At 38.1% G+C, this 17,611-nt stretch overlaps 1 protein-coding gene and 1 pseudogene across 1 annotated transcript; one reads left to right on the top strand and one right to left on the bottom strand.

Annotated features, from left to right (window-relative positions):
* The first annotated feature begins 14,477 nt into the window (after nt 1–14,477).
* Nucleotides 14,478–15,186, top strand: LOC126771198 (histone H1B-like). The gene has a single exon (XM_050490953.1). It carries the CDS (start codon nt 14,524–14,526, stop codon nt 15,184–15,186), a length of 663 nt encoding a protein of 220 aa, XP_050346910.1. The 5' UTR covers nt 14,478–14,523.
* Nucleotides 15,187–15,942: 756 nt separating this feature from the next.
* On the bottom strand, nt 15,943–17,186 carry LOC126771197 (uncharacterized; annotated as a pseudogene).
* Nucleotides 17,187–17,611: the final 425 nt, after the last annotated feature.

The raw sequence follows: 17,611 nt of genomic DNA, 5'->3' as shown, positions 1-17,611 counted from the left end.
CAAACGAACAATTCGTGCAAAAGAGTTATAGATTAGAATAGCAAGTTTAGCACAATGGCTCGGCACTGTGAGTGTTGCGAGCGTGTCGCCGACGTCTCGTTACCGGCTCGGAGACGTGTCAGCACATCTGCAATTTAAATGTCTCCGCTTAAACATACGTCAGCTAGCATGGACTTTTTGAAGAAAAGAGCTGAAGATATAATCTTATTTTTAGTTTATTTATGGCAAAAATATATTTACATATGCAGGAAATAGTTTATACTTAACTTTTTAAGAAGACTCATACTTTATATTATACTAGCTGTTCTGGCGTCTTCGCCCGCGTGGGACTTGACTACTTACTTGAGTTTGTGACTATAAGAATACACACGCGGACAAAACAGCACAGTAGCGCTTTTTTTTCTTGCTCTACAATTATCACTATTTCAGGCTTAAATCTTATTGTAACTGTAATAAAATAGCCTATGTTACTTTAGATTTTAATGGTAAAAGATTTCATAAAATCAGTTAACTCGTTTCATTGTTTATCGATTACAAACAAACAAACCTTTAATCTTTATTAAAGAATAGTTAGTAATTTTACAATATCAAATTTTATGTTTTGTGAAATTTTAATTAGTTAAGTTATATTATTTTAATTAGCATAGTTAAATTTAAATTTAATAAATTGCGAGATTTGGATATAGAGTTAATTTATTTATCATGTTTATGTGTGTATTATCAGAGATTAATCTATGATAATAGATAAACATGTGAACAGATTTTAACACCTGCCGCGTACAACTATCCCGAGTGAACTGGTAAAACAATTTGGTAATTATGTTATGACCTCACGTTGGAAAAGCTGTTAAAATAATTATTAACGTAATAATATATGAACTGTAAATTACAAAATTTTTCACTTTGTTAGAGTTCTCTTATTACGTCCACAAATGATCATTATTTGTAAAGTAGTCTACCTGGTCTAGTAGCTTATAGGCTGGCGATTATGAGTAGAACTTCGAAGTAGGTAGTGCTTACACTTTTATGTCTCTAAAAAGACATTAAGGCGTTGGTTCAACGCTTGAACTCTTTCCGGTCGTGTCAGATATATATAATAGTATATGCAATCTCAAATTCTTATGGGATGACAAATATATATATTATATACTGGTGGCTATAAGCGATGGTTGACATTTCTTACAATGCGAATGTCTAAGGGCGTTTGGTGACCACTTACCATCAGGTGGCCCATATGCTCGTCCACCTTACTACTTTATAAAAAAAAAAAAACTTGCTCACTTTTATATTTATATTTTACGTCCTGCGTAGTTGACTGGTCTCTTTTGAGAATAAAAACGTACGTCAACGTTTACTGGTGGTAAGGCTTTGTGCAAGGTCACCTGGTTAGGTACCACCCACTCATCAGATATTCTATCGCAAAACAGCAATACTTGCTATTGTTGTGTTCCGGTTTAAAGGGTGAGTGAGCTAGCGTAATTACAGGCACAAGGGACATAACATCTTAGTGCCCAAGATTGGTGGCGCATTAACGTTGTAAGCGATGGGTTAACATTTCTTACAATGCCAATGTCTAAGGGCGACAGTAACCACATACCATCAGATGGCCCATCTGCTCGTCCGCCTATATATTCTATAAAAAAACAAACTTTTTTCAAATAGGCTAATAGATTTTTTTTTAAATTGATATTTTAGAAGATCAATTTAAATTACCAACTGGCTAGAAACGTAGATTCTTCTGAGAAAAACCGATATATAATTCATTAGTTACTCCTTTCCAATTATTAAGTTACAATTCTTGGGTATGTTGATTAAATGCAAAGGAATTATTATTTATCAAAATCATCTACATAATCTTTTATCGCGTAATACGCGTTGATAATCAACCTTTTTACAACATTAATCTATTAAAAACAAATATCAAAACAGAAAACGCTACACTCACATAATGTCGTATAAAACCGTCAAACGATCATAATTCCGTGGGAAGCAACTAAGAGTCGAGTTTCAATTCTCTCATTATGTAAATCCCTTTGTTTTCTCTGTCCTTTTATTAAGCCTTGTGTTTTGTCAGTTTTAATGACAGCTTCATATGTGGACCCTGTTTAAATATGTGAATTTTGATGACGTAAACGAAATCGAATCACACGACCACGCACACAAAGACTCATCTACGGATATTATTTGAACATCCATATTTTGTTTATTTAATTGCATAAATTATGTAGATATCAGATAATGCCAAAATCCACTCTTTTCCAGTCAATCCGAAGTTCGACAGATAATATTATTGTGTTAATTTACACAATAATATTCTATATTAATTTACACAATCATAATATTACAAATGGTAAAATTAATTAAAAAACGATAATAACAATGAGCAAATACACACACACACAAGACAAAATTCTCACACATATATAATATATAATAATGTCTGAAGTGAACACGTCATATATTTATTATAACAAGACAAAATAAAACAGATTATTATGAACATATTGCAGTTTTATTGTGATCGCTTTTCTTGCGTCAATAGGTAGATAGTTCAACAGACTCTCATACTCGTAATTATATGTTCAACAGTAAAAAACTGTATCGATAGAAAGTCACATTACTTTTTACCATTTAATTCTATACATATTTTTTTATTAATTATTTTCGATGTAAGCCGAGATGGCCCTGTGGTAAGAACGCGTGAATCTTAACCGATGATCGTGGGTTCAAACCCGGGCAAGCACCACTGAATTTTCATGTGCTTAATTTGTGATTATAATTCATCTCGTGCTTTACGGTGAAGGAAAACATCGTGAGGAAACCTGCATGTGTCTAATTTCACTGAAATTCTGCCACATGTGAATTCTACCAACCCGCATTGGAGCAGCGTGGTGGAATAAGCTCCAAACCTTCTCCTCAAAAAAAAGAGGAGAGGAGGCCTTTAGCCCAGCAGTGGGACATTCACAGGCTGTTACGGTTACGGTACAAAATAAAGTTCAACTTAAAATAATAATTTTCCGTTCTTATGTAATTCTATATGTGATTGCCTTGTTGGTCTCGTCTTCTGATTTTGGATTCAAACTCTGGGTTGGTCCGATAAAAATCATTGGACTTTTCTGTAAAGAAATTCTTAGTAGCATTCCCGAGTCTCGAAGTTACTGCTTAATTAAAAATTTTATACCTCGAAAAGCACGGAAAGTCGTTGCCTGAACCGGATTATGAGAGTGACAATATAGAGAGAGCACTTGTGATACGACACAATATGTTCCGCGCATTTGGCTCCTCCTTTAAGAATGGCCGCCATGACAGAAATCTGTCAGGACGACATCATCAAATTGTTTTTGATACTAAACTAAATACAAATGTAAAGAGACATTTGCAAAGTTTATTTATCCAACTACTATGAGTTAAGAGATAATAGACATCCGAGTTATTTGTTATTTCGATAATTTTACCCAATTATTATGGAGTATCACAGAAATACCCGGATGAATTTATTTCGCCGGCTTTGTTCGAATAACAAAAAAAAATGTTGATGCAAAAGCTGACTACTACTAACCTTTTGTCTATTTATTTCTCTGCGTGCTATCTTCTTCTGCCTAGCGTTTTCCCGGCCTAGTAACGCCAGGGTCCGCTTTACTGCATCTATGCCTCCACTTTGCCCGATCTAAAGCGTCCTCCTTAGTGAGATTTTCTCATTCATATCGTCCCTCACAACATCGAGCCAGCGCTTCTTGGGCCTACCGCGGGTTCTAGGGCCTTCAACAATAAAGTCCAGGCATCGGCTCCCGACATAGTCTGGTGGTCTGCGGCTAATATGGCCAAACCAACGCAGACGGCTTTCCTGCAACTTATCCGCTACATCGCAAACTCCAAGGCTACCACGGATGTGCTCGTTACGAATGCGATCTAGTCGCGTAACGCCACACATCCATCGCAACATCTTCATTTCCGCAACGTGAAGTTGCTGAACGAGTCTCGCGAGAGCTGGCCACGTCTCGCTGCCGTAGAATAAGACTGGTCGGATGATGCACTTGTACACAAGGCCCTTTAATTTCACCGTTATCCTGCGATCACAGATTACCCCGGTGACTTCCCGCCATTTGGCTCAGGAGCCATTTGCGTTTATTCGAGCTCTGACGTCGTGGTCGATTGTACCAGACTCGTGCAGTACGGACCCGAGGTATTTAAACTTTTCCGTCTTGATAACGGATATTCCGCCTATCATTATAGGTTCGGGGTCCGTACTGCCACAGGCCATATACTCGGTCTTCACAACATTTAGCATCAGACCTCCCCTCTCTAGCACACCCTTCCACTGGTTCACCTTTTGCTCCAATACCTGCTTGTCCTCATCTACCAGTGCAATATCATCAGCATACATCATGAGCCAGGGAGACGGCTTATGGGCTTTCGCTGTGACAACGCCAAGCACTACACTGAACAGAAAAGGACTCAGGGCCGAGCCTTGGTGGACACCAACTGTGATCGGAAAAGGGTGTGTGTCGCCAACGGCGGTCCTTACTATTGATTTCGAATTATGGTACATGTCTCGGATAATGTCAATATAGATTTCTCTGCGTGCTATAATTAAAAAAAACCCTTTATGGCTTGTATTTGTAACTGGTCGTGTTAACGAGATCGAGTGATGCATGCAATCTAATAGTCTTCGCATGAACTCACACTTCATATCGACCGCAGGCTGTATGCTCCATATCAACTTTAATTGAGCTAGATTTTCGTCTACACATACAGTTAAATTTAACAAGGTGGTGTCCGTAAATTAATACTTTTTTATCATAAAATCATCTAATAGATAAAAAAAGTTTATTGTAAAATAAAAAAAGTCTAACACCATTTATTTCTAAGCATAACTTTAATATAATACATGAATCAGGAGTGGTAAGACTAAATTGCTCAAAAAAATTACCATAGCTAGGATCCTTTTTTATGTAACAGGGGGCAAACGGGCAGGAGGCGCACTCGATGGAACATCATCACACATCCGCTCATACCCTACACGTCCTCAATCGGGTTGTCAAAAAAATTGATCTAATTAATTGGGCATATTTTAACGGATTCATAAAAATCACATTGCTTATCTTATGAATTAAGACTCTACGCTGGTATGTGAAGGAATTGTGGTATTTATTTTGTTTTTTGTTTTTATATTTGCATTATTACTTTTTTATTTTTTATATTGGTGTTATCAATATTTTTGAATGTCATATTTAAAATTATTGATAGGCACAATTATAAATATCTGCGGATTCTTATTATAAAGACAAATATCTTGCATTAAGAATTGAATACATTCTTTCTTCTTTGCGGAGTCGAAAACTTGATGTTATAAGTATACTTAGTAGAAAACTTTATTTAATATCGAAAGCATTAAATACGAAAACGAAGTCGGAGGAAAATCGTTATTTCATATCCCCTCGTACGTTCACTTTCCATACTAATTAAAGTAATTTAATATTGTGTTATAACTCTTCATTATTTTTCCGTGTAGAAAATTTAACAGCGTTTCAGCCAAATTCCCGATTTCTACCACGAACCGCACTCACTTGTTTATGTACTTCGTTTGATATTAATATTTTTAATTAAGGTAGGCAGACTGAAAAATTACCACCTAATGGTAAGTCTTTGGCTCCGGCTATGGACATTGTCACTGTAAGTTGAAACTTTTTATTGTAACTTCACTTCTAAATCATATAATTCATAATAAAAAACGATAGCTCGTGACTAATTAATTAATATACAATTCAATTTGTAAATACAACTTTTTGGATTTTTAACATAATACGACCTTTTCTAGCTAAATTTTTCGAATGAAATAAATTAATAAAGCAAAATTGAAGAGTTCACTTGTGATTCGAGCTAAGTCAAAGGTCATTGATCCTGGTCCTGATCCATAGATTGTTAAATCTGCTCCCCTTTTTGCATACAAAATATTTACATGAATCCGTTGTGTCGGAGAGTCTAACAACCGAAGAGTGGAGAGGAAATATTCCTACATAAGCAAAATCAATATTATTAATAATTTATTTATTTAATTTAATTATATAAAATATAACATATTTAAGTTACAATTATAATCAGTGTAACAAAAATCTTAGTCGGTTTTAATGTGGGGTGAACTAAAGTAGTTACTTTCGCCCTTTCTTGCCCGAGTATTTTGTCATTAAGTAAGTAACTGCTATTGAATAAAGAAATTTGAATTTGAATTTTTACCCCAATAAAATAACGTATGAGAGTTATATCACTACACTTAAAATAAAGTCTCAGAAGTATTTGGTAGTAAAATTATAATATAGTTTGGAGAACTCCTTTGTCTTTACAACAGTGTTGTAAAAAAATACGCGCTAATATCAAACCGCCGCCATTTTGTTAGTGAACAGAAAGATAAATTCATTAATTGTTGGTGCAACTTGTGATTTGTGATGTGTTCATATGTATTATTTGGATTTTTAGGATTAATTATTATGAGTTATTTACATCAATTCGTATGATTTGTGGTTTTTATATTCGAGGTTTTCATAAAATCAGTTTCCACTTTTGGATGTTATATATAAATATAAAGTAGTATCTATTGTACCCTTGCGAAGAAGTATTGCTAGTACTTGAAGTAAAACTTAAGATCCTCGTATAAGGGAGTCAACTATATTACTACTCGGGTAGTATCAGTTTTACGAGTCGACAGAACGAAGGTTCAAGAGCCATCAGGAGTTGGTACAGCTCAATTAGTTTTAATGTTGTTACAAAATAGTAATTACAATTTGTAATCACGGACGAATCTAACGATAGCTTAATTAACTGTGCTTTTGTAATTATGCACTTAAATGTAAACTAGTTAAGCATAAGGAATCGTTTAAATAATTTAATTATTGTTATTTTTAAACGAAATTTTATTTTATATATATGAATCTTATTATTTTAATATACTATTGGTGCGATCTGTATTAAATATTAATAACTAGCTAACAAATATATTTGCTTGCCTATCGTGGGCGAAATATATTAGATACCTATTAAGAAATCTAACATCAATCATTTAATGCAAATAAATGATTGTGATTATTATTATGATTATGTGTTAATTTAACTTATACGAGATGTGGTGAGGTGAGGTTGAGTGGTTAGAACGCGTGAATCTTAACCTATAATCGTGGGTTCGGGCAAGCACCACTGAATGTTCATGTGCTTAATTTGTGTTTATAATTCATCTCGTGCTTGACGGTGAAGGAAAACATCGTGAGGAAACCTGCATGAGCCGAATTTCACTGAAATTCTGCCACAGTTGTATTCCACCAACCCGCATTGGAGCTGCGTGGTGGAATAAGCTCCAAACCTTCTCAAAAAGGGAGAGGAGGCCTTAGCACAGCAGTGGAACATTCACAGGCTGTTACTGTATTAGTATGTATGTGTGGGCATAATTAAATACAGCACCAATTTTCAAAAATCCTTTTTTTTTCTCGCAGTGGAAACCTTCAGAAGGTACCCGGGTCCTTTGGGGGTGGAACTGGGTTATGTGGGGTTATGTGGGATTCTTACCCACTAAAACCACTACGTCCTCAGCACGGATCGGAGAGGCTGCGGGATCGTGTTGATATAAAGCATCCGTGGCCTCTCCCGTGCTTTGCTCCACTCGTGGCTCGGCGGAGCTCTCATCAGGGGGCGAATCTCACCCCCCCCGCACTCCTCGCTAGTGCGTACAGCAGTGTGAGCCTATCTTTTAAGCCTGGGCTATGGGGAGGGTCGAGACGACGCCGTCGTTGTCTCCGCCGAGCAGGATCGGCCCTTTCCCGTTCCCGCTCCGCCTTCTACTTCTGGACCATGACGGTCTCACAGAAGGAGGCTACGGCCTTCCACGCCGATTCCCTGTGAAGCATCGCCTACACGATTGCTCGCAGAGACAGGTCTTGTCCGACTTCAAGGACCAGGATCTCCCTCTCCGCACTCCACGCGGGGCACACCTCCAACGTATGCTGAGCGGTGTCCCGGTCCGCGCCATAGTGGTGACACATCGGCGTCGATTCGCGTCCGATCTTACACAGGTATTCTCCAAAACAACCGTGCCCGGTTATTACCTGCGTAAGTCGGAAGTTGACTCGTCGCTTTCGTCTCATCCAGGCTTCGAAGGCTGGCAGGATCGCTCCAAATTTTCAAAAGTTCTAAACTAAGGCTTGTCTGGAAGAAATTGCCAGCAAGCGATATGGTCACATTGGCTTATTTTTAACTATGTAAGGCGATCTACAATAAGAAAGATAAATAAGTTATAACTTATAATTACACGGGTACTTTAACTATCGATCTAATAAATAAGATCTATGTATACCTACAATAGGTATATACAGATGTTTGTATGTTACGTATAGGACACGTCGCGAGTCGCAAGAACGGCTTATTTGTACTATTTTTATGCTAGAATACTATCTCGAAAAAATAAAACACCATTTACTTAAGAAATATGGCTCTCATTATTCCCCTTAAACATTCAGAATTGTAGGCTATTTCTCACTTTTATCGGGATTGCGATTTCTCTTCTCTTTACAGAAAACATTCTTATGTCGAGCTGTATAAAAATATTTTAATACATATTTACTGTGTAATATTGTTCATTTATTTACGAAGTACAATCAATTAGAGAAACGTTTCTATATATAACGTTTCAATGAAACGTTTTTCTCGTAAATAACTTTTATTTCTGTCACGTGTGTTTAATATGATTTTTTGTTTTGGAAGTGCGACGTGTGTATAAAGTCGACTCTACAATATTGATGTAAATTACCAGCAATTATACAATAACTTCGACAAGTTAGGGCACAAATAATTATAGAAACGTGTATGGGGAGATGAGTGTGTAGTGTTTGTATTGTTATCTCCCCGGAGGCTCAAGATTCAGAACTGTTCCAATACATCGCTTTATGTAACATTGTGGCTCATAAATGTTGATCGTGCATTATAGCGTGTAAGTGGAGAATCTATTTCATATTATGGTCTGTATTAATTTTCAATTAGGTCATAATATAAATGTTACCTTGAAATTGTTGATTGTAACCAATCTTTTTCGTCAAGATTCAAAGTTCAAGCCACTGGGCCTCTCAGCTATTTATAATAATATAGATTATTAATTTTAAATTATTATGTATAGTTAAAAACAGTATGATTTAAGAAGTGAATTCGAATAAATTTTTCGTGTCTGTAAATTCTGATATCTGATATATAAAGGTACCCGCACTATATGTTTATGAAGCTTAAATGAGGTAGAGAAGTTTAAATGTAAGCGTAATCGTAGTCCTTGTATACTCGCTGTAAATATTATTTATATAATACTGGTTTACATAAGCCGCAAAGGGGTTATTAAAGAAAATTCATTGGTCCTTTGAGACAGTACTTGAGAACAAACTTTGCTTAAAACACATTAACCTTCCAAAGTACTTTTCTTCACTTCAATAAGTTTTGAATTTTAATTTTACTAGAAGTGAGTAATATGTAAAATATTATTATTACTGATATGCTTACTAGTACTACTTATACTGCTTTTAATTAACTACTCCGATGTCTGCGATAAAATGTCACAGAGCCAAGTTCCTTTTTTGATAAAGAGTAAAATAATAGAAAAGCTTTATTGCATACAAGTTCAACCTAAATATATTACAGAATTCAGCTTTGAATTAGGGTGTTTTGCAATGAGTGAGCAAAGGCGGTCTTATTGCTTCTAGCTAAATCTTCCAAATAACCTTTGATGAGAGGTTTTTTAAAAAAGAGGTATGGGTAATAAATTCCTACAGGAATTATGAATTCACACATAAATATACGAAGAAATGCTTTTATACTGATAACTAGCTAACCACCCTGGCTTCACACGGGTAGATAAGATTATGAAGAAAACAATATTTAGAAAGGATTTGCGTAAAATCCGTTCGTAATGAACGTCTACGTCGCGAAAAGAGTAAACATATTTAATTTAAAATAAATCGGATTTATAGTTTCGGAGATCTCGTTATAAGTCGGTCCGTTGTATTTCTATTGTATATATAAATGATATATAAACACTGTAGTTTTAATCTAAAGATAAATATTAACTTTATACATTATTGTTCACCACAAAGAGAAAAATACAAAACATGGATACAGTCTAAATAAAAGTAGCATACAATTATGGAGACCTTATCGCTACAATAGTGATCTCTTCCAGTAAGGTGTAAGTAATAACTGATAGAATATGAGGTAGGTGATGCTGTAAATATTATTGTTAAGTATCGTTTAAACATACTTGTGGATTCAGAATGATGAATGTTTTGATGAAACGAAGAAGTGTTAATCGTAGTCTTGGAAGCGAATGATATGATGATGAAGAAGGGTTATGTTATATGTTTTTTCCAAAATAATATATTCTAGTTTTGAAAGAATATCTCTAAATAGCAAATGTTTGCATTGTGTATACGCGGACAAATTAATTCCGCTAATAGAATCGTTATTTTTTAATTTTTTAAATAAAAATATTTTTACTAGAACTTGAGTAAGCTATATTAATATATATGTTATTTTTGAGGGCATTTTAAAGATCCGTGCTGCAACTGCATACTATTGTCGTTTGAAAAGTCGATAAGACATGCCATTAGCTCGTCTGTCTTTTTAAAAATTACTTTTTTTACAATATTTGGCATGAGTTGAATAAATATACACTACTAAATCTGTTCCAATTCAAATAAATAATATCCTGGGACATTATTCACACACGACTATCTGATCCTAAACTAAGCAGAGTTTGTGCTATGGAAACCAGACAACTGATATACTACATATACTACTTTTCTTTTGTAAATGCATCCGTAACAGCCTGTGAATGTCCCACTGCTGGGCTAAAGGCCTCCTCTCCTCTTTTTGAGGAGAAGGTTTGGAGCTTATTCCACCACGCTGCTCCAATGCGGGTTGGTAGAATTCACATGTGGCAGAATTTCAGTGAATTTAGACACATGCAGGTTTCCTCACGATGTTTTCCTTCACCGTAAAGCACGATATGAATTATAATCACAAATTAAGCACATGAAAATTCAGTTGTGCTTGCCCGGGTTTGAACCCACGATCATCGGTTAAGATTCACGCGTTCTTACCACAGGGCCATCTCGGCTTATTGTAAATGCCTACTTATATAGATAATTACACCCATATTTAGGACAAACAGACATGTTCATGCACACAAATGTCTGTTCTGGGTGGGAATCAAACCCACAACTTTCTACGTGAAAGGCAAGTATCTACTAACCACGCCAAGCGGCCCGTCAGTCATCAATTAATTTAAAACCATTAGACATAATTAGATTTAAAAGATTATTTTATGTGTTCGTCAATTATGATAATTATCAGTCATAGATTAGAGAACAATTTTATGTACCATTATTACCTGCTCTTGTGTTCTGTTAAATTTGAGTCAGCCAGTGTAATTACGCGTTCAAAGTACGTGATAACTTAGGTCTCATAGTTAGCCGAGAAATGACATCTAATTCGCCTGGCATTCTTGATATCTAACGTTTTTGCTCATTAGACGTAGGTTTCAACGGCAACATGCTTATAACATTTATTTAACGATGTAATCAAGAAAAATACTGAGGCAAAAACAATGTACTGGATACGTTTTATACGTTATTTAATCTAAATTTAATTTAATTTAATTCTCTGTTTAATGGCGTTTTATCTACAGCGGCCCTAGTGTGTCCTCGAAAAAAGTAGCGTTTTGTTTCCACACTCTCATAGTGGGACAGGAATCCGGCACGTTTTGAGAGAGATTAGCTGATGCAGGACCTGCGGCTTTAGGTGGGTGACAAATTGAAAAACGAGAATTTTTGATAGAAAAAGCCTTTGTTGTCCGACACAGTATTTGATTGCGATCGATCAATGATTCTGAACTGACCCAGACTAGTCTGTTCTAAGTACTACAAGTAACATAATAATTTCATATTTTTAACCTTTTTAAATTCAGTAAAACAGTAACAGCCTGTTAATGTCCCACTGCTGGGCTAAGGCCTCCTCTCCCTTTTGAGGAGAAGGTTTGGAGTTTTTAAATTCGTTAATATATAAAATTTAAATTAACTACTATACAAATCATGACCGCGCAAGAATGCTAGCAGCATTTCCCCTATGAATCGCAATTTTGATCCACTGGGCGAAAAATGAACCCACCCTCCTGTGACCAGTAGAAGATATCAAACGTGGTGTTATATTTTTAATGAAAGTTTTTGCAGTTTTACTCCAAGGTCCAAGCGTTTCAACTACGAACGAAATACAGACATAATTTGGAATAAGAGACGGATATTTGCAGCGTTTGTTCGCTTCAGCTTTTCCGCGGCTCCGGCCTTTAACCTTTTCATATTTACATTAGTCGTAATAAATTTGATTATTACGGTCCAGCGTCTTCATTTATGAGATATTAAAATTTTTCATGTTTATGTAATATTGATATTTTGTCCCTATAAATATGTTTACGCAAAATATCAATGCTCATTTTACGCTGTGGTGTAAATTTTGATAATGTCCAAATGGACAGAAAGATCAAAGACAATGGTGTTTGCTGTGTTTTGTTATTTTGATATTTATTATATCTCTTGTTATAATTATTTACAATTTACAAAGTACACATAAATGTTTATATATATTTAAGTTCATAAATGTATATGAAATTTTGTAAGCGTACAGATTACAAACAATTGGTAATGCACTTTAAAAAATAAATAAATGAATATAAATTATCATACAAAACGGAAACCAAAATACTTATAAAATTTATACCATATACTTTATATTATTTTATAATTATTATAAATATATATCATATAAAATATTCGACCATACTGAGATTATTAGGAAATTTTATTTGATTCTTGTAATGTTATATTATGTTCTATTAAATAAGTGTGATAATGATCGACTTAAATTTATTATATATTATATAACTTCATATATTATAATAATATACAACATAATATTAATATAATTATTTAATTATTATTTAATTTAAGCACACACTACCTACCGCTAATGCAACTGTCACATCACAAGGACTTTTAGTTAAACTGAATATAAGCAATGAATAGCTTAAATATTTTAGACATTTATGACATAATCATGTTGACGTAAACGGAGACAAAAACGTCGGCCTGGGTACTTTTAAAACGAATTTTCTTTCCTTTTTAAAAAATCGTTTCCCAAGGCATATGATCCCAAAGCATGGAATGACACAATGACTTACATTCCGCCGATTAAGCATTTACTTCTATTGTCTTCATGCTTTGAGCTAACATAACTCTTCTTCTTTTTCTGCCTATGGTTAGTCGTCCCTCACAATATCGAGCCAGCGCTTTTTGGGCCTGCCGCGGGATCTAGGGCCTTCGACGACAAAGTCCAGGCATCGGTTCCCGACATAGTTTGGTGGTCTACGGCTAATGTGGCCTAAACCAACGCAGACGGCTTTCCTGCAACTTATCCTCTACATCGCAAACTCCAAGGCTACCACGGATGTGCTTGTTACGAATGCGATCTAGTCGCGTAACGCCACACATCCACCGCAACATCTTCATTTCCACGACGTGAAGTTGCTGAACGAGTCTCGCGAGAGCTGGCCACGTCTCGCTGCCGTACAATAAGACTGGTCGGATGATGCACTTGTACACAAGGCCCTTTAATTTCACCGGTATCCTGCGATCACAGATTACCCCAGTGACTTCCCGCCATTTGGCCCAGGTGCCATTTGCGTTTATTCGAGCCACAGGCCATATACTCTGTCTTCACAACATTAAGCATCAGACCTCCCCTCTCTAGCACACCCTTCCACTGGTTCACCTTTTGCTCCAATACCTGTTTGTCCTCATCTACCAGTGCAATGTCATCAACATACATCATGAGCCAGGGAGAGAGCTCATGGGCTTTCACTGTGACAACGCCAAGCACTACACTGAACAGAAAAGAACTCAGGGCCGAGCCTTGGTGGACACCAACTGTTATCGGGAAAGGGTGTGTGTCGCCAACGGCGGTCCTTACTCTTGATTCCGAATTATGGTACATGCCTCGGGTAATGTCAATTACTGGTGGTAGGGCTTTGTGCAAGCTCGTCTGGGTAGGTACCACCCACTTATCAGATATTCTACCGCAAAACAGCAATACTTGATATTGTTGTGTTCGGGTTTGAAGGGTGAGTGAGCCAGTGTAATTACAGGCACAAGGGACATAAAATCTTAGTTCAAAAGGTTGGTGGCGCATAAGCGATGGTTGACATTTCTTACAATGCCAATGTCTAAGGGCGTTTGGTGACCACTTACCATCAGGTGGCCTATATATGGTGGTATTACTCGGACTCGACTCACTACTAGCGACCTCTCCGCGGTCTCTTATTTATATATTATGTATATATATTTCATATCGAATCGAATATATATATTGAGTATTCTCGTGTTATATTCGAGTAGTGCTCATGCAGTGAGTTCATAATATAAATCAATCAATCAATCAAAAAAAAATTAAAACATGGCCGACACAGCTGTAGCAACCGAAGCGCCAGCACCGGCGACCACTGCGAAGAAACCCAAGGCGTCCGCGGTCGCCGCCGCTGGCGGTGGCGCCGCCGCCGCCAAGAAACCGAAAGCGAAACCTACACACCCTAAAACTTCGGAAATGGTGAACAGCGCCATCAAAGAGTTGAAGGAACGTAGCGGTTCTTCGCTTCAGGCGATCAAGAAATACATCGCTGCTCAATACAAAGTCGATTCGGAAAAATTGGCTCCCTTCATCAGAAAGTATCTGAAGAGCGCCGTAGAATCGGGCACGCTCATACAGACCAAGGGCAAGGGCGCATCGGGTTCGTTCAAGCTGGAATTGAAATCGTCGGCTTCGAAGAAACCTGCGGGCTCCGGAGCAGGAAGCGGGTCCGGCGGCGGCGGCGGCAGCAAGGCCGCGTCCTCGGCGGCTTCGGGTAAATCGAAGAAGGCCACGTCTGCTCCGGTCGGCGGCGGCGCCGCGGGCAAGAAAGTGGCCGCCGGCGGTGCTTCGTTCGGCGCGGCGGCGTCTTCGCCGTCCAAATCTAAGGCGAAGGCTACGATTAAGGATAAAAAAGCGGCAGCGGCTAAAAAGAAACCGGCCGCCGCCGCCGCCGCCGCCGCCAAGAAGGCCGCCGCGGCCACCACCACCTGATGTCGACCTTCCTATTCTATATAAAAAAAAAAAGATTTGTGGCACGTTCTTCATCTTCAAAGCCTACCATATAATTTGGCGTGGGACGCAGTCAAATGCCTTTTGCAGGTCTTGAAACGCCAGGTACCGCGGCTTCTTCTTTTCCCTGTTGGCCTCGGCCAGTATTCTTAGGGCGAAGATGGGGTCTATGGTTCCACAGCCTGGGCGAAACCCATATTGACATTCTGAGACAGTACATTCTTGCCGGCGCCTTGAATCGATTACGCGTTCGAAGAGTTTCATGGTGTGGCATATAACCTTAATACCGCGGTAGCTTTCGCAGTCCTGTACACTACCTTTGCCTTTATATACTGGAGTAATGATATTCAATCTCCAAGAGTTGGGCATCTTCCGGCTAGTAAGTATTTGGTTAAAAAGGTCAGTAAGTAGGTTCACACCATGGGAACCCATCGCTTTCCACGCTTCAATCGGCAAGTCGTCAGGGCCTACGGCTTTTCGGTTTTTCATTGTACGAAGACATTTGAGTACCTCGTCAGGTGTTACCGGTGCAACAACGAGATTAAGAGGCAGTTCTGGAGGAGAGACATTACCGTGTTGCGTGTTAAGCAACACGTTAAAGTAGTCGCGCCACCTCTCCTTCACCTTAACAGCGTCGCAAACCAAAGTGCCATTTGAGTCCTTTACACAAAGACATTTTGTAATGTCTTGTGTTGCTTTCTTCCGAGCTTTTGCCAAACGGAAAATAGTCTTCTGGCCCTAGTTTGTCTCAAGCATATCATAAAGAGGTAACAACGTCTGGTAGCGGGCTTTGGCAACTGCTCGTTTGGTGGCACATTTAACTGCTTTATACGCGTCCCGGTCTTCAGGAGATTTGGTCTCTTGCCACTTTTTAAAGTGTGTCTTTTTCTCTCGAACTGCCTCCTGTACTCGATTCAGCCTCCCTTCGAATTGCCAAGGACCTGTTTTCCAATGATGTTCATTGTTGACTGGATCCTAGACCATTGACTATCGACTGATTCATCTGTGTCTATGCTTAAGTTGGAGCTAGCTACGACTTTACAGAAGTCATGCTGCTTTGGTCCATTCAACAGCCACCATTTAGTTTTAGGTCTGCGTCGTTCAGATACTTTTATGCTTGGTACTACCAGCATGTCCATGACAAGAATGCGGTGTTGTGTTGTGAGGCATTCCCCAGGAATTACTTTGCTGTTGATCACTCTATCAATTTGGCTTCTTCTTATGAGCAAGTAGTCGATCTGGGTGGAGTGCGGCCCACTTTTATAGGTGATGAGGTGCTCAGGTTTCTTTTGGAAGAAAGCGTTAACAATGGCAAGGTCTGATAATAAGCAGGTGCTGAGAATTTAATCTCCCTCTGCATTCTCACGACCATCGCCGTAGCCGCCATGTACACGTCCATATTCACGTGACTTCTCACCAACATGGCCGTTCAAATCTCCACCTATCACGATGCTCTCGGTGTTCGGAATGTAGCGGAGCATGTCTTCAAAGTCATTCCAGAAGGATTCTTTCTCCGATTCAGAGGCGCCGACCTGTGGAGTGTAGGCGCTGATAAGATGAGTAATTACTCCTTCTATTAGTAGCTTCACTCGAAGAAGACGGTCGCTCAGTCTATTGACTTCTAGAATACTGTTCTGGAATTCCTCGGACAGTACTATGGCCACACCGTTCTTTCCTGAGAGGGAGCCGGAGTAGATCAACTTGTAACCGAGTCCAATATCACGGGACTTGTTCCCCTTTCAATGAGTTTCTTGCAAGAATGCAGCATGAAACCTGCGCCTCGTCAGTACGTCAGCCAGTTCACGGGAGCGACCTGTGAGAGAGCCGATGTTCCAGGTGGCAAAGCGGAGCTTCTTTTTAGGTACTTGCTTCTTTAGCGGTGCCACTTTCCCACTTGTCGCAGGTTTAGGGCGATGTGCCTGCGCGTCGTTTTGCGGCGACGTCCTAGCCATTGTACCTAAAATTCTTTTCTTCTTTTCCATGTTAAATGACGGGTACTGGTTTTACAAGGAGCGACTGCCTCCCCAACCTAGAGTAGGGAACCAGTTCAGGATAGTGGGATGTTGAGGAAATTTGGTGGGAATTCAAGGTATAGGGATACTTATGCCACGGAAGACATAGGGTGTAGCATAAGTAGCTTGGGGTAGGCGGGGTGCGTACTCATCATGTTAAAGATATTATTTATATAAGTATTTTGTTACAGAAGAATGAGCAACGTAACTAGATTTTGTAAATAAAAAAACACAAAAGTCTGCAACGCATTGTCCATTACAGTGGATTTTATAAATTATCTACGGTTTATTTTGTTTATCGTTCAGTTATGATAACACTTGGATGAAATCAGAAGAGGGGTAGATGTAAACGATAAACCAACTCAGTGCAGATACATTTAATGGTGTTCATTAAT

Source organism: Nymphalis io, chromosome 10, assembly GCF_905147045.1.
Source record: "Nymphalis io chromosome 10, ilAglIoxx1.1, whole genome shotgun sequence".
In the NCBI taxonomy this organism is placed as follows: domain Eukaryota; kingdom Metazoa; phylum Arthropoda; class Insecta; order Lepidoptera; family Nymphalidae; genus Nymphalis; species Nymphalis io.
Note: the sequence above shows the minus strand (reverse complement) of the source record. Positions and strands in the feature narration are given on the sequence as shown.